Raw genomic sequence first — 18,711 nt, forward strand, 5'->3', positions numbered from 1 at the left:
CAAACTTACCCTGTGAATTATGCCAGCAGAATGAATGTACTACAAAACAGAAAAATAATAATAATGGTGAGACCACAGTACATTGCTGATGTGCTCTTGATGCAAAACAATTTTCAAATTTAAACATTTAATTATCAAACTTTGTTTGTACGGCATTTATAGACGAGCATTTGCAATGCAACAAGTCTCGCATTTGCTTGAGTTGGAGCTGCTGGTGTTGTAAATGCATAACTAGACTTTTCTTGCCACATAAGTTAGTGAACCCTGCCACATAATTTGGTCATCTCTCCACATAATTCCAGTGGCCATACATATAAAGAACTTCAATTTACCTTTGTCCTTTATCTGCAGCAAAAAATGCAAATCGTGCCATTATTTCTTTTTTTAATAATATTATTTTGGAGTCCCCACCAACCTAGTGTGGGGAACCCAGAGATGACCAACACGGAAAGAGCACTTCATGGGGTGAGCTATGGAGAAAAATGCTTTGTAAAAGGAATGCCCCGCAAAGCATTATGGGGCGAGTTTCTGAGTGCAGCGAATATTGTAGTATCTTGACTGTAATGCTGAGAACAGCCCCTAGAGAGTACCATAGTAAAAATAGCATTTGTAAGAAACATGCTCATGTAACCATACAGTCAGTCTTTAGAGGGCATAAAAACATGAAAACAGAATGGCAGAAAGTAATGCAGTGCAACCATATATATAGCCCCTAGAAGGCGCACTGCCTTACACATTTTCATGTTTATTACAAACAAGGTCCTTAAAAACACAAGGTACTCCCAGCTGTAAAACAAACATTCCAGCCATGGGAGCTTAAAAAGACACTGAATGGCGGTAGAGGTTACTATTTTGGAGCCCGACCACCTTCAACCTAGTGTGGAGACCCAGAGATGACCTAGGCAGAAAGAGTGCATCGTGCTGAACGTTTTGATGGTGGTCCCATTGTCCTAGGACCACCACATGTTGAGATATGGGCAAAAATGTTTTGTGAAAGGAATGCCCCGCAAAGCATTATGGGGAGAGTTTCTGGGTGCAGCAAATATTTTAGTATCTTGACTGTAATGCTCAGAACAGCCCCTAGAGGACACCATAACAAAAAATCGCATTTGTAAAAAAACAAAAAACAAAAAACAAAAAAACATGGTCATGTAACCAAATAATGAGAAGGCCCGAGAGGGCCTTACGACATGAAAGGCAGAATGTAATGCAGTGTAACCATATATCTAGCCCCTTGAGGGTGTAGTGCCTTACACATTTTCAAGCGTAACAGGCCTACTGCAATACTATTATAAACAAGGCCCTTAAAACACAAACTACTCCCAGCTGTAAAACAAAAGTTCCAGCCATGAGAGAGCTTTAAAAGACATTGATTGGTGGGAGAAGTTACCATTTTGGGGCCCCCCCTCAACAAAGTGTGGGGACCCAGAGATGACCTAGACAGAAAGAGTGTGTTGTGCTGAGTGGTTTGGTGGTGGTCCCATTGTTGTAGGACTACCACAGGCTGAGTTATGGGCAAAAATGTTTTGAAAAAGAAATGCCCCACAAAACATTATGGGGTGAGTTTTTAGAGTGCAGTGAATATTGTAGTATTGGCACTCCCCCTGTGCCGGGAGGGCCGAGTTGAGGATTTCTGTGTTTTTCCTGTTTTAACTGCTCCAGTTTGTATATTTTTCAACTTCTAAACTTGTCCATAAGCGGTAGTCATGTAAAGCGCTCCTCAGATCGAGTTTGCGCTACATGAAACTTCATGTACTCATGTGAAGCGCTCCACCGATTGAGTTTGCGATATATGATCCTTTAAAAAAATAAAATAAAAAAAAAGAACCCCCCTCCAGCTTGAAGCCTTTGTGTGCAAACACCACAAAGAAACAGTGACATGCCCAAAACAAGGAAGAGTAACAAACAACATATGGCCACACAGCACAAAGCAAAGAGGCAAAAGAAAAAAAAGTAGTGACCACACCAAGGTATATGGCTGATCGTAATGGAGATGTAAAAGGGTCAGTCTCTGAGGTGGTAGCAAAGCAGCCTCAAGGCAGGACAAACGGAACTCATTTACCTACGGTATTAAGGGAATTTTGAAAGGCAGGCCCAGGAACGAATTAAAGTCATGGGCATGAGATGGGCGTGGTGCAAGCCCACAGATGTAGATAACATGTTGAAGACTGCATATGCGCGCTGCCTAGGCTCGACCTAAAAATGTACTTTACATTTGGTGCATGTAGGAACTCCTAAATGTGATTGGAGTGTAACACATAAAAGCCGCACAGAACAAGTAAAGAGTGATCCAAAGGCAGAACCCAGCTGAAGGAGACCATTAAGGGTTTGACTGCCACACCAGATTTTATAACAAGGAGTCAATTTTTGGCAACAGAGGTATATGACAGATCTGATTTATCTGTAATTCATAAATTTTCCACTTAAATATGGTTATTGTTCCTTTGTCCGTTATTACAACACACTGTCCACAATTACAAGCCTCTGTACATACACACAAGTAGATTCATCAATAATTTAATGTTTTGCTTTATTTAAACTTATTTTCGATGTCAATGCTCTTGGACCCCAGACTTTCGCAGGTACAGATGGCCTCAAAACAAATTGATATAAGCACTCCTGCTCCCTATGGGAAAATCTTAATATTGATTGTTCTACAGGTGAACAGTGGCACGAAAGGAAGTGAATATAAATGATATGTTTTTACAAGCGCTTTAAATGGTGGTTAAGCTTTTTCCTGGGTACAATGTATGCATTTTCTCAGATTACATAAGCCAAATAAATTCGTATTCAAATGGGAAATATACAATATATGCTGGTAAGAAAATGATATACATAGAGCTTTGGCAAGGATCACAACGGTTTGGTGCAGTGGTGAAGCCAGGATCAGAACTCACTTCTCTGGCTTCTTCAATCGTTTAAACCTACCTAGCCACAGAAAAGTCTTTAGGCTTTAAGAAACAATTAAGTACGAAACTGAATAATCAAGGATTGAAAATTAAATCTAAGGTCATTTTACTGTTTAATATCAGATCATGTGTGCTGAATGCGAGATGGAAGGTAGAGATTATAGTATATGCCCTTTCTATTAAACGGCAAGTGACATGCAGTCTGGCTTCGGAGTGGCCTTTTCCTTGCAAAACAGCTGGCCAGTACTGTACAGTACACCTGATTTAATAAATTATCATGCAAGTTAGGGAACTTTGCACTGAGTAAAGTTAGACCCCTCCAAGCCAGGGTCCATTTTTTATACACATATATATACACATATAAACACGACATACCGTTAATAAAACAATACAAAAGCAGAAAAAAACTATGATGAATCCAAAAGTGAAGCACCACGCGTATTTGTACCAATTACATTTTGCAACTGCAATGGTGCAGTTCTGATATTTGTGCATTCATCCACTGGCTACCAGTCAAGAAGCGAATCACCTTCAAACGTCTCACCCACACATACAAGGCCATACACAACGCAGGACCAGCATATCTGAACCACCCGGTCTCCTTCCACACCCCTGCCAGATTTCTCCGCTCCGCCCAGATCGCCCTGGCCACCGTCTCTCGCATCCGCAAAACCAACGCCAGAGGATGATCTTTCACCTACACTGCAGCAAAGAGCTGGAACAACCTCCCCCTGCACCTCAGACAAAGCACGTCGCTCACCATCTTCAGGAAGAACCTTAAAGACATGGCTCTTTGAATGATGGTCCCCTCCCCCCCCCCCCCATTCCAGCACCTTGAGACCCTTACGGGTGAGTAGCCGTGCTTTACAAATATTGATTAATTGATTGATTGATCATGCAATGGAGTTCATGCCTGAAGAACAATTGGTTAAAGTGTTTTGATAGTTTCAGTATTAGCAAAGGCCATTTGACATAGAATGTGCAAAGGTACATCTTGTGTTGATTTAAGTTTCTCAGTTTGGTGGTGAAGCTTTAAAGAGGTAACATTATTTGCGTTTTAGATGGCTTGCTGTCCCTCATCACCAAAGTTATTAGGTGCAGCGAGTGTTGCTTGCACCGTATTGATATACCCCTAGAGAGACTTCCGTGTTGAATGCAAGGTGTACTTTGGCTAGCGTTATTGTCTTCACAGGGCACACTACTTGCATTGTTGCGCCTGGCCATTTCAAACTGAGGAAATAATACCTGCCTACTTGCAGAAAGCAACCGGCGATTGCAAGTGCAGTCTTGTGCAGGAGCATTTAAAACGCACACACGTTTGTTTTCGAATCTGAGAAGTGCTCTAACAAACTTTTCTGCAGTTTACAGGTTCCACCATTTTATTACATTTTTCCTCAGAATAAAGTTAGCGAATAGATACAGGGAAACCATTTGACGTTCCTCTGGCTGTATTTATATTTTCTCACATGGTTCCTTGAAGTTTTGTTGCTCGTTCCGAATCAAAACATGGCCTTGGACCAGACCCACCATACAACATCCTCCATTGGAGATTTGAACATACTGGAAGGAGTGGTGCGCCTCTCTCTTTTATCCTGCATTGTTGTACTCCTTGAAGCGCATGAACATATGGCAACCACCCTCACCGGGTTCTTGAAGAACAGGAGGGACTGATTTTGATTCTTGCCTCCTGGCAAACACTGGTCCCATGATATTTCATCTGCATGCATCTTATAACGCAATGCACATTTATTTACCATAAGGACAGAGCCTAATGTGATGCCATTTTACCACAGGAGCCCTCAATCTGTTCAACATGATATAAATCACAAAATATATTTGTAAAGTAAGATTAATTTGCTAAACAGCGTAATGGGGAATCTTCACTGTCGCAGAAGTGTGAACCTAGGTTTAATCCCAGAGTCTGCTTCAGGTAACCCAAAATCCCTTCCTGTCATCTTCAACCAAGATTTGAGCCATAACTTCCTAATCTTCTAGTCAATTATTTAAAACAAGTATTCAGCACTGCTTAAGCAACGATCAAGCCTTTCAGCAGGCTGCAATGTAATGTGCGCATTAGACCTATTTTGTTTCACTTGGGCCTGGGGCGTGGACGGAGGATGTCTATCTCAGCGCATTCTACCACTACAGCCAGTGTGGTGCATATTCATAATACAAGCCGGCAGGCCCAAGTAGGGGCTGTGTATCCGCCCTCATTAGCAGCAGTACACACAAAATATTTATAAAACAGCAGCACTGCTGAACGAACAAGGATACAATTAGAGACACCACAGCCTGTGTGGATGACAAGGAAAACACAGTAACTGGAAAAGTAGCTGCTATAAAGTGCCTGGAAGCCCCATGTGCCTCAGCAGCTCCAATCTCTGCGGCGACCTCTGACCCTGCATCCTTGCAAGCAGGTCACTTCCTCCTCACCACTGCTCCAGTAAGTGCTGCCATTGTTTTGGGCTTGTCTGGGCTTGTCTGGGCTTGTTTTGGCTTCTTGGCTTCTCCTCTCCCGGAAGGCCCTTCCCCCCTCCCTCCTCCTCGGAGCTCTTCCCGCTCCTGACTCCTGCTGCCCCCGCCCCCCCCATTGGAGGTTTCCCTCCCTCCTCCCAGCTGCCACTCCCTCCCACCTCCCCTCTTATGCCGGCCACAGCACGGGCGCACCGATGGCGCGCCAAAGGCAAGCCCGTCTGCGCCCGTCCACGCCAAGACCACGCCCAGCGCCAGACTCCGTGGCCAACACGCCTCCCGCGCCACCAAACACCTTTACACTGCCAACGAACTCCACGCCCTTAATCCAGGACGCTCCTCCATCTGCTTCCAGTCCACACCGACGCGCACCAAAGGACCCTTCTCCTGCAAAGCCTGCAATTTCACCTGCAACCTAACCTCAAAACTCCAAATCAAAACAGACAACCGCCTAAGATGCATCCTACTTAACACCCGCTCCGTCCACAAACATGCAATTGAACTCTGGGACCTCCTGACCACATACTCGCCCGACATCACATTCCTCACCGAAACCTGGATGAATTCGGCCTCAGAACCAGACGTAGCCATAGCCATGCCAGAAAACTATCACCAGAAGAGACCGAATCAACAGACCAGGAGGAGGAATCGCCATAGTCCACAAAAACACCATAAGAGTCTCCGCCAACTCCCAAGACACCATCAACTCAACCGAGCACCTCCACTTCAAAATCCACATCAACGCCAACAACACTGGTCTACAGACGCCCTGGACCCAGACTGCAGTTCTGTGACGACATCGCCGACGGCATCAGCTCCCAAGCCCTCGCCTCAACAGACTACATCCTCCTTGGTGACCTAAACTTCCACCTAGAAAATAACAACGATATCAACACCACCAACCTAAATCGACAACCTCGCCAACTTCGGCCTCAAGCAACTCATCACTACACCCACCCACTCTGCAGGCCACACACTTGACCCCATTCTTCTCAGCCAGCAACCATGTCTCTTTCAGCCACACCACTGAACACAGTTGGACGGACCACCGCTGAATCCACTTCTCCTACCAAAAACCAGTCACTCACCACCACCGCACACAACCCTCCCCCCCCCCCGACGCAACTGGAGCAAAATATCAACTGATCTCCACTCTCGCCCGGGCCCCACCCCCTGGGACCCCGGACCCCAACATAGCCACCACCAACCTGCATCCCTGGATAGAAGATTGCGCCAACACCCTCGCACCGCTCAAAAAAAAAAAAAACACCTCCCACAGAATCAAGGCCAGCTGGTTCACCCCAGAACTACAGGAATCCAAACGGCTATGTCGCAGAATGGAAAAAAACTGGCACCTTGACCCTACCAACTCCAACCACATCGCTTTCAAGGATGCCCTACGCAATCACCACCAACTGGTCCGCACCACCAAAAGGACCCACTTCAAAAACCGCATCGACGCCAACGCTCACAACAGTAAAAAGCTCTTCGGCATCGTCAATGAACTCTCCACCACAGGACCTGCTCCAACGAACCCCCGCCATCACAGGAGTTCTGCAACTCACTGGCAACCCACTTCCATTGAAAGATAGAAGACGAAGATAAAAGAAATCCACAATAGCTTCAAACCCCAGCTAGCCAGACCCACCAGCTGACTACAAAACACCCAAGAACCCACCGCCCCAAGCAACACCCACCTCCTCCACACCTGGACCCCCATCAACATAGAGGACACCGCCACCACCATGGCCTCCATCCACTCCGGATCACCATCGGACCCCTGCCCACACCATATCTTCAATAAGGCAAACATCATCATTGCCCCCCACCTCTGCAAAAACCATCAACAGCTCCTTCGAGTCAGCCACCTTCCCAGAAAGATGGAAGCATGCAGAAATCAACGCCCTGCTAAAGAAACCAAAGGCAGACCCAGACAACCCCAAGAACTACCGGCCGATCTCCCTCCTCCCCTTCCCAACCAAGGTCATCGAAAAAATTGTAAACAGCCAACTATCCTGGTTCCTGGAAGACAGCAAGGTACTCAACACCTCCCAATCAGGATTCCGCAGAAACCACAGCACTGAGACTGCACTCATTGCTGCCACAGACGACATTAGGACCATGCTCAACGAAGGAGAAACAGCAGCACTCATCCTCCTGGACCTCTCCGCAGCTTTCGACACGGTATGTCATCACACTCTCCGCACAAGCCTCCACAACGCTGGAATCCGCAACAAGGCACTCGACTGGATCTCGTCATTTCTCTCAGGCAGAACCCAGAGAGTCCACCTCCCACCGTTCCCGTCAGAAGCCTCCAGAATCATCTGTGGTGTTTCCCAAGGATCTTCGCTCAGCCCCACGCTCTTCAACGTTTACATGGCCCCCCTCGCCATCATCGCACGAACCCACCACATCAACACAGTTTCTTACGCAGACGACACTCAGCTCATCCTCTCCCTCACGAAAGACCCTACAACTGCAAAGAACAAACTCCACAATGGACTTCACACCATCGCCAGCTGGATGGAATCAAGCCACCTCAAGTTAAACACAGACAAGACAGAAATCCTCATCTTTGGCACCAACCCCTCAACTTGGTATGACTCCTGGTGGCCCACCTCCCTATGAACTGCGCCCTCACCCACCACCCACGCACGCAACCTAGGCTTCATCTTGGACTCCACACTCAGCAGGTCAATGCCATCTCCTCTTCCTGCTACAACACTCTCCGCATGCTCCGCAAAATCTTCAAATGGATTCCCGTGGAAACCAGGAAAACTGTCACCCATGCCCTGGTCAGCAGCCGATTGGTCTACGGAAACACCCTATATGCAGGAACAACAACCAAACTCCTAACAAAACTGCAAAGAATCCAGAACGCATCCGTCTGCCTCATTCTGGACATCCCACACCGTGACCACATTTCCCCCCACCTCAGAGACCTTCACTGGCTTCCAGTATCAAAGAGGATCACCTTCAAACTCCTGATCCACGCACACAAGGCCCTCCACAACACAAGCCCAGCCTAACTCAACAACAGACTCACCTTCCACACCCCCACCCGCAATCTTCGCTCTGCCAGCCTCGCCCTCGTCTCCATCCCCTGCATCCGCCGCACCACCGCCGGAGGAAGATCTCTCACCTAGCCACCAAGACCTGGAACTCCCCACCGCACCACCTTCGCCAGACCCAAGACCTCTTGACATTCAGGAAACGCCTCAAGACATGGCTCTACGACCAGTAGCTCCCCCTGGCGCCTTGAGACGCCAACGGGTGATTAGTGCGCTCTAAAAATCCTTGATTGATTGATCGCTGTACAGTCCTGTTTTTATAGTGCCTCTGACGAACCCCTCAAAATGAGAAAGCCTCTTAAATGCATCAAGGTTTTAGAAAAGAAAAAAAACCACCAATTTATAGATAGATGGCTGTTGCCGAGTGTACGTGTGGGTACAATTCACAAATATTAGAGACAAACTGAAAGTTTGCAAATACATATTCTGCGTCTTCTGGTTCCACAATTATCTGCAAATGCATAGAAATAGTAAAATAAACAAGCAATGATGTGAGAGGGGTGGTGGGAACGGGCAGACACGAACAGGAAACTCAGGAACAGGCAGGAGGTGCTGGGGGATGGCACTGCAAACGATTCAAAGAGCAATAGCCACCATGAGCATGAGCGCAAAGGAGAGACACCACTGAAAAAAGTAGTTCAGTCACAGTAAAACATAATGGCAATCGTGCCATAATCCATGTAACACTGTCAGTTTGCAAGGATGTAACAAAACCAGCCCAAGGCGGGACAAACGTAAAGCATTTACCAATGTAATCGAGTAATTTTTTTAAGACAAGCCCACGAAGGAGTGAACGTGATGGGCTTGAGGTGGGCGTGGTTAAAAGCCCACAGATACATAGCAGATTAGAAAGCACTTGCGCGCTCGGCCTAAAAAAGCTTTTCACTGCGTATACACTCCAACAAACACAAAACTAATGCACTCAGTGCAGTTTGCCCCACTGCGTATTGTGTATGAAAGGCATCGAGTTAAAAAGTAACAATTTCTTCAGTTTCAATAGTAGCTTTACAAAAATGTATTCTTTCGCTTTATGAAGCAAATGCTGTTTTTATTTAAACATTTCCAGACTTTGCTATGCTGGTTGATTACCGCAGTTTGCCTTGAGGCCAGATCTGAAGAAAAGTATTTGCCTCTCCGAGAAAATAAAGTAAACACCCAACGGCCACGTGAATTGGATTTTCCCACAAATCACCGCTTTCAAGCCTAATACGCAAACTCTTGGAGAAGGAAATAAAAGTATCTCAGCTCCAAGATGGATGCCCTGTTCATGGCCATGTAAGTAAGACGACCTATTGCCAGGACAGAGTGGGAAGGGAAGAGGCAAAAAAGCAGTAAGAGAACGTTGATGCCCAGAAAAAAACAAGGCAAGGGGAAGATAAAATCAATCTGTTTCAAAACGTGCAACGGAGACTAGAAGCGTATACGAGGCTCACAAATGCAGGCGACTGGCACACAAGCTAAAGGAGCAGGGGGACTGTTGAAGGCTTCCCCTTCACCTACTACCATGAGGGAATTTCCAACTGACACGCAATAGCATCTCATGTGCCAGCCTTACACAGATTTTGGAAAGCATCAACAGTTGCATAGAATCTTATAGCTGTAATGAAATGAGGCCTTACTTGTTAAGCCCAAATGACTGGAATCTATTGGCTCGATAAATTATTTTGATGGCAGAAACCGGAAGTTCTGTCCTCCCACCAATAGCTCTTCTACCGAAGAAACAGACTTTATTGTCCTATATCTTACTGCATTCAATATTGCACAAGGGTGTGAAGGTTGACGAGTCTTACTTTGGAACCCAGGTTTCTATTTTGCTCTCCCTGATCTTTTCCAAAAGATGTTTGAAGAATAATGATCCCAGAGTTTGATGTTGAATTTGTAGCTTGCTATGGGCTGTAAAAATCAGCATGGGTTCTTGGCAGCGAGGGGTGGGTGAGATTAATGCTGACCAGGCTGCAATAGTCTGTTCTGGAGAGTCTCTCATGAGTAGTTGTTCGGGAATGTTTTCGTAACTTTTTGAAATTCAGATTGGTCAACCATGCTTTAGGTTTGAATGGCAAGGGGAGAATGGGGTAAACAAAACATCTGTAGGCTAGAATAGTTCGAAACTTGGCAATCTTCAGAAGCAGTGTGTATTGGTAAATAGCAGTCCAACCTAAAACATCCAAGACACACCCCATGCAAGGGAACACAAATCACTGTAGGCGTTTTTCAGGCTTCTTAGGCCTCATCGTGTAAGCAAAAATATTTCCATTTGACATAGTAGACCTCTTCTGATACGGCCTAGATAGGTTATAAATTATGGCATGGTATATTACACTGAGGAATAATTGCTAGTGGTTAAAAAAAACACTGGGCCTATCAAAAAATGGTTTTTCCCTCACCGACTAATTTCGCTTCCGAACTCTTATATTTGGATTGTGAAATCCTTATACAAGACACACTATACTTTTTCTACCAGCTCCATATCACGGAACATCCGAAGGAGGGGTTCGTCAACTCTGCAGGGACCTAAGTGGCTAGTTGCCTGTAGAACCTTCAGAAAGGTTGACAGTCCATCCGTGAAAGATAAGGCTTCAAATGCTTTCAAAAGCACTACAGTGGCGAATGCAAATGATGTGCGAGGCCGCCATGGCTACTGACTAGGTTTACTGGCTACACCAAGACTTTAGACACCCATTAGGTCACAAAGGTAAACTAAGAGCGCATGACATGTTAAAACAGAAATCCTGCTTCCACAGTTGTGGGAGATAGACTAATGTACTACTGAAAATCATGGATACAATTCACGCTCTTCCACCATCCCAGATAAAACTACTGCCAACATACTCACAACTATTGGACAGTATGACTCCCTTTCACAATGTAACAAACGAAGAGATGGCAATCCCATATCTTTACTGGCAAGCATTTTTGCCCCCTTCTTTCACACTGCTACTCTTATCTGCACTCTGCATGTCCATCATGCGCAAATAGATGCCAGCCTATCACTGGGGTATTCCTGCTGTAGTGTTTGATTTTTTCTGAAAATCTATTTTATTAGATTTTATTTGGTGTTCCATGTCATGTAGCTCATCTTCAGGCGCAACACTGCTGGTTACATTAATTGATAATGGCGTGCAAATATAATAAAGATAGCAATGTACATGTATGGGATGTTTACAGCATGCAAGATCTGTATTTGTCAAGTTCTGCTCATAACAAAACATCAACTGTATTTCAGATGGGGGAAAGGAGAGGGAGGGGGTAGGGTGTCCCCAGTGGTATCTTCAAGCTGGTCTATCCTCAGCTGGAGCCACGTATGGTCAGAACATCGGTGTTTGTGGTTAGGTCCGGTGTTGCAGAGGTTCACTTAAGGTCAGCCCAGATCCGAGGCCTCAGAAGGGGGAGGGGGTGGGGACTGTCAGTGGGACCCAGTGCCACCCCACAAAGAAGGGGCAGAGGTGATGTGCCACTTCAGAGTGAGAGGTCAGTGTTGGAGACCAGATGTTTATGAGTTTGGACCAGGGCGTACCATATATATATTTGAGATTGGTCCTCGCCAAAGTCCTCTCTTTTCGTCTCTGTGAAGTAATATGCCCTTGGCTTGTGTCCAGTGTTGTAGGTCTCAATACCAGTAGGACAAATGGGGAGGGCTCACAGCCTTGGGAGATGGCACAGTGTGCAAGGGGGGGGGGGAGGGGGCAAGGAGCCTGGTGGTGAGTTTAGGTTCCTCTGACCGGTGGGTAACCCCCCTCCAAGAGAACTGATCTCAGAATTTTGGAGTGGTCTGTCCTTGACGCACTCCAGGGTAGCAAGGACCCCAGACCAAAATGGATGCAATTTCATACAGCCCAACATCATATGGGTTAAGTGAGCTGGTGCCTGTTGGCAGCAGGGGTAGATTGGTGAGACTGTGTGGAGGAATGCCTGCAAATTCTGGGGAGTCAAATAGGCTCTGAGTAGGAGATAAGTTTGTATAAACTGTAAACGTGCATTCCGGGAAATATGAAGGGTATTGGAGTGCAGCTTGCCACTCCTTGACGTTGAACACTGTATGTTTGCTTGTGCCCCAATCCCTTTGTAGCACCATGTCACTAACCTCCACTCGTGTGACAGTATGTAGAATGTTTGTAGGGCCACATGAGTCGGCGGCTCCTGTCGAGCCACCTGCCACGCCCGGTGTACTGCCAGTCATTTCCTAGTGTATGTGAGGAATTCTCTGTCTGGGAGCTCAAAGCGTTCAGGGCCCTCCTCATACAGTACACAGGCCTGCAGCCTACCAGCGCAATAGGTCACCTGAGGACAGCCACATTGGGCGAGTTGGCATTCCTTTCAATGGAATGGCAGGGGCCCATAGGGGCACAGCCTTCGTATATAGCAGGGCATTGAGCAGGCAGGCGTGTGCTACACCTAGTATTGAAGTGCACTTTGAGAGGACTCTAGTATATGGAAAAAGTAAATTATGAAGTGTCCCGGCTTGTAATTGTTCTGGTGTAAGCCCCGTTTAGCCAAATGGCACCCCACCAGCCAGTGCTGGCCACTGTAGTTATGCCACGTAGTAATACGCTTGAATGTCTGATGCATTTAAGCCACCTTGCTCAATGGAAAGGATTAGTCTGGACAAGGCAGTCGGCGGTCTCCTGATGCCCTATATTAGGTCACACAATATAACGTTGAGGTCACTAAGACTTTCCCATAGGATAAGCCCCGGAAGGTTTACAAAATAATAGAGCAAGCGTGGCAAAACCACAATTTTTTAAAAAGTCACCCTCCCCACAACTGTAAGTGGGAGAGTGGTCCAGAATGCTACTTGGGCACATATAGTTTGCGTCGCATTGCCCAGGTTACCCTCCAAATAGGTCATGTGGGTTTTGGAATATTTTGATACCCTGATATTTAAATGACTGTGGTGCCCAATGAACGGAATCCACCCCTAGTGTAAGCAGTTGTGGAGTTACCTCCTGGCGTAGTGGAAAGAAAACTCTTCGCAGGATTCACCTTGAGCCCAGACAGAGCGTAAAACTCTGCCAGCAAGTGGGTACGGGGCTCACGATTCGCGTTGATATTGTTGATGTTGAATGGGCAGTTTGGAGTTCACACACCAATAGTACCTTCATTTTCTGTATTCATCTGTACGCCAATGAAACTGATGCGCGGGGATAAGTGAAAAATCAATCAGCCGTTACATGCTGTGTTTCGTTTTATTACAGAACTTGTTTTTCATGCTTTGATTTACTAATCAGCACCATTCATATATTCATCCAAATATAGTTACAATAATATGTACTTGAAATAATCATTTGCATCCTTATAGCCTAGAGGGAAGCTGTACTTCGGTCTGGACATCACCTTGTTGAAGTAAAAGGTTTAATGTTCTTACCAGCTCCGCCTACAATAAAGTAGAAATCTGCCAATCATTTCAGCCATTACCTTTGGTGGTCGCAAAATATATATCAAACCGCCCCACTTTTTTCATGAGTAGCTGCTTGAACCCATAAAGTGTTAATCTAAATAAAACGCTATCTTTAATAAGAAAATAAATGTAAAGTCATTATGCTCCTTCAGGCACCTTCATTCAATCACTTTAATTCTGATAATGCCCCAGCGCTGAAGAATAGAGAGATGCTAGCATACACATTGTGTTAGGCTAATGTGTTTCCTATCACTGTATTCGGTCTATAGCCATGGTTGCTTAGTAACAGTGCATTCTTCCATAGACTTCCATTCTTACCTTGTTTCAACTTTTCCAGTAAAGTGAAGATCCTGACGCCATTTCATGGAGACAAGTTCTCCAAATCCTTCGGTTCACCCGAATGGGTCTCTTTGGTGCCTAAAGGGTATTTTCTTCATTTTCCGCTCCCTGTGAGATCAGCTGGACTGCAAAAGCAAAGTGGCTTCCATTGAATCAATTCAATCATAAAAGATTTTGCTGTCTGGCGGGACAGTCTAAAATCTCTTATATAGAGTTCTTGTGCGGTCATCCATCCGGTTACCATGTACGGCCCTCACTTGTTTAGAATATCTTCTACACTGTCAAATAGCACCACATTTTTTATAACTAACTCGAAAGAAAGCCAAATTGGATGCAGAGATACAACAACTGAGCCACCAAGGAGCACATGAAGTCTTGTAAAACTACTCCATCCATGCATGCATGCATGCATTGATAGTGGCTCCCCGGACGCATACCATGGGGCACTGCATGGCGGGTACCTAACCACCCCTAAGCATGCAGATAACCCATATGTCACTCATTATTGGTGAGCTCTACCAGAATCCTGGAACGAGAAGTCCCCATTCCAGGATGACACCGGTGAGCATAGCGAAAAGGTTTTGGTTGCAATTGTCAACACTGACACATTCTAAAGGGCAGAACAGCAAGTCAGGCCCCAGCTAGGAGCTCACTTCCTCCGATGGATGCGAGCAGAGTGTGGAAAAACCCGTATGTGTGCTGAAAGCAGTGATAGTGCTTGCTTTTGGAAACTCGGACCCCACCAAACACCAGGGCATTTATACCAGCGTGTAAACCAATGGATAACATACAGCTTGTTCGTCAGCGTTTATTGTACCCATCATTTACATGGATGTTTAGGGGAGGTAAAGTTCAAGTGCCACAATCTTATCTGGTAAAACAGGAGTAAGCCTGTGTTTCCACTATTACATGACCAATATATCCTTTACTTTATTGCTAAGTGAAGTCCCACTAAATGGTACGTTCAGTGAATTTTTTTGGATGAACCGTCCTTTAGCAATGTGTGGCTAACTTTAGAAATACATTACAGTGATATCAAAGGCGCAACCCTTTTAATTATAGGAAAGTGATTTATTGCTGAGTGATACCCCTTTAATTAGACATTGACCACATAGATGAATTTAAGGTGTTGAATACATCCAGCCTTTCTTCAGGGCCACATCATGAATGCACAAGTAGGATTGACAGGGCAAGTGAATTGGTGACATTTGATTTTTTTTCTATGAAGAATGTAACTTTTTTTTTTTCTGAATGTTACACTCAATGTTGCATCACTTCACCGCTGCAAAAAATTGAAATTGGGGTGTGCATCACGCTAAAAATGTTTTAAAAAACACAATCACGTGTCCACTCTAGGCTAGGGGTGGCAGTGTTCTATCCCATTCCAATGTTACTTTACTCTTCTTTCCATCCAATTGTATACTGCTTTATGTTTTGCAGTTTGTCCTGTTCTACTGCTGGTGACTTTTTTTTTTTTTTTTTTTTTTAAACTGTTGGTCTCGTTTTTTGTTTTTATTACCCACTAGGCCCTCCCCAACTCATAGGGCAGATGAAAACTCCCACCAGTGCCGTAGGTGCGATCATGTGCAACATGTTTTTTTCGGAGGAGGAGAGGGCACTGCTTTTCAGATCTGGGAAGCCCTCTCTACCCCCCAAACACACAGACACACAAATGTGGGCCGTTAAACTGCAGTGTATTGATTCTTCTAATTTTACCCATTTTCTCCTGAGGTACTAGCGGCCCTAGAATCCCAATGTAGCTGTTCTTCATGACTGCCTTTGCAAAAGGAATGGCTTGCTTCACCAGTCTTCGAGTGCATCGCCTAGGAAACAAGGGGATTGTCAGGGTGCTGATCAGAAAAGCTAATAGCTTTTTTACAAATTGATTCTCCATTACTTTAATGTTAGCGCATATACTATGACAGAACAAAGGGAAATAGGTACATTAACTTCATAATACAGAGACGCGTTGACGCTGTTCAGAAGCAAGGGCAGATTATAGTACTTGTCAGTAAGTTTACACAAAGATGCTATGCCTCATGGTAAGGTCTTAGAGAACACAAAATATCATCAGTGAGTAGGAGGAAAAAACAAACATTTTTACCATATCGGCGAACCAATGAAATGATATCGATGGAGGCTAACCTTTATTTAGTATTCACCGAGGGTTCGTTTAAACTTCAGGGGCAGTATTATGAAAAATGCGTCTAGGCGCAACAGGTGTTTGAGTCTTCCTGTTGGGCCCATGGGGCACTTTATCAGCACAGAAGGGGCTTAAATAATTGTACAGCCCCTTTTATAATATGGATCATATTGTAAGATGGATCACATTTCCGCAAAACTTGTACTACCGCAATCCTAAATGGGCGTTCCCTCAGTTGCATGGAGGCATGACCACCAGAAAACAGGGGAAGGTTTTTAACCCTGCGCCGTTGTTGCAGAGTGGGCGTTGGTGCAAAGAATCTGTTGGGAGGCACGCTGGTTATGTGGAGGGCACAAGGTCCCAGGCACCCTTCCCCAAGCATGCTTCAACAACCAGGTGCAGTTACACGGTGCACCAGATCGTGAGGGATTCTCCGCATGTCCTGCCACTGGGCCATCAGCACATAGGCAGACTGGCAGTTTCAAACAACTGGTCCACTTTTCAAAGTTATGCTATCCCCAGTGCAGGCACAAGTTCGCACCTGCACTGGGAATAGCGCACGGTTTGGAATATAACACACTGCCCAAGTTTGTACCAGGCACATCCTTAAGAAGGTGTTCCACCGCCCACCGAGTCTGTGTACCATTTTAGGTAATACAGCCCCAGGTCCCATTTGTCCTCCACTGTGAATGCTATGATCTGCATAATGTGCCTTAGACACTGTAGATATCAGACAAAAAGCAAAAGTATAAATCTACTTTCCTGACAGGATTTTTCTGCCTGCTATGGTAAATGTGCACCCTTTCCCCTTTTAAGCTGTTACATGAAGAAAAGAGGGCCGTGATTCCATCAACATCAAAACAGTTAACAATTATTTGCTTGTGTCATCTGTGATGTGAAATGATTCCATTTGTGAAGACATTTGTTATCTCACAAGTTTTATCATCTCCTCATTTGGGATATCATATGTGATGTTGAGTGAGGATATTAGAAGTGAAATCTGGGGCTGGTGATTAAGTAAACACAAAACAAAGCAAATCGGCAAACCAGCAGTCATCATGTTTTGGATGGTAGTCACAACAATATTAAATTACTTTTTTATCCTAACAATTATTAGCTGATGTTGGAAGAGAACCATAACTTCCCTCAGCAAGAGATTTTACACCGATTTGTTGAGGTGTTTATGATACACTTTAAAAACTGGTTGAAAGTTGCCCATACCCTGACCCCTAGTACAGGCTGAGTGAACAACTGCTGCACCGGTGTCCGGCGGGCTCTGAGACTGGCCTTTGGTCTTTGGTCTTGTGCATCACACCCTGCCGGGTACCCGTTCTGGAAAGTATGCCTCTCTGCTTAGTTTCAGGGTTGCTCTCCTCCTCTGTCACAGCGGTAGGGGCACTGATCACAGGGCATGGGATTTGACAACAGCACGTGTCCACTGGGCAAGACTCACCACGCTTCATAGCAAGTACTCCAGTCTCCAGAATCCCTTGCACAGACTGCAGTTTCTACCTCAACGATTCTGTACATATCCAGTGCATGCCTGTGCTTGGAAAAAGGTAATGGGCTTTGGTCATTCCTTGTACTCGCACCCACAGCGTCTACTTAACTTGACCTTTGTCTTTGTCCTGCATGTTCTGGTCACAGGGTACAGCCTAGGACTACCCTGTGCCCGCTCCATCTGCCCACAGAAGCTGCAGACACACTCTTCCAGCACCCATTTGACTTAACATGTGCCCATGTCCCGTGGATAGATTATTGTGCCGTTTGGCTATTGTAATGTGCATCGAGTTTATCACTGAGCCGGCATGACACTGCCTTCGCCCATGCGCGGAGTACTCATGACAAAGCATTTGTCTGTATCTACAAACTGCATGGGGTCCTGGGGTGGCTCCTCCACTAAGGTAGAGGAGCGTCGTCCCACTGCTTTTAAGCAGAAGGGGAAGGAAAAATAAAATGATAACGAAGTGTTATTATCATTTAATTTTTCCTGGGACCCGGGTTAAGTTGAGGCGGGACTGGGCTGGAGGGGGCCAGCAGAGGGAGGGATGGACTGCACAATAAGTGCGCATGTCTGTTTGGCTGACCAAACAGACTTGCGCACTGTGCATTTCGCCATCCGGCTATACTGAACAGCCGGGTGGAGAAAGTGCACAGGCTCCCACTCCAGGTGTGAGCGCTGAAGCAGGGCGCTCACACCAGTGATGACGCTGCTCTCATGCTGGTGACACCAGCATCATGATTGGCTGGTACCCTGTGTGCTGCCGGAAAGAGGACAGAGGAAACGCAAACGCATCTCCAGAGTAAAGGTATGAGTTTTTTTTTTTTAATTTCTTTATTTTGTTTTTAGCCCCCGTCGCCCCGTTCAGTGGCAGTCACAAC

At 45.6% G+C, this 18,711-nt stretch overlaps 1 protein-coding gene across 1 annotated transcript in view; it reads right to left on the reverse strand.

Annotated features, from left to right (window-relative positions):
• The window catches only part of MAPK12 (mitogen-activated protein kinase 12), a 363,201-nt gene that overhangs the window by 138,624 nt on the left and 205,866 nt on the right, over window positions 1–18,711 (reverse strand). Inside the window, exon 5 of the mRNA XM_069229664.1 lies at window positions 10–39. Within this exon, the coding sequence (XP_069085765.1) occupies window positions 10–39 (30 nt within the window). The remainder of the gene's footprint in view (window positions 1–9; window positions 40–18,711) is intronic.

The sequence above is a fragment of the Pleurodeles waltl genome, chromosome 4_1 (assembly GCF_031143425.1).
Source record: "Pleurodeles waltl isolate 20211129_DDA chromosome 4_1, aPleWal1.hap1.20221129, whole genome shotgun sequence".
NCBI lineage: Eukaryota > Metazoa > Chordata > Amphibia > Caudata > Salamandridae > Pleurodeles > Pleurodeles waltl.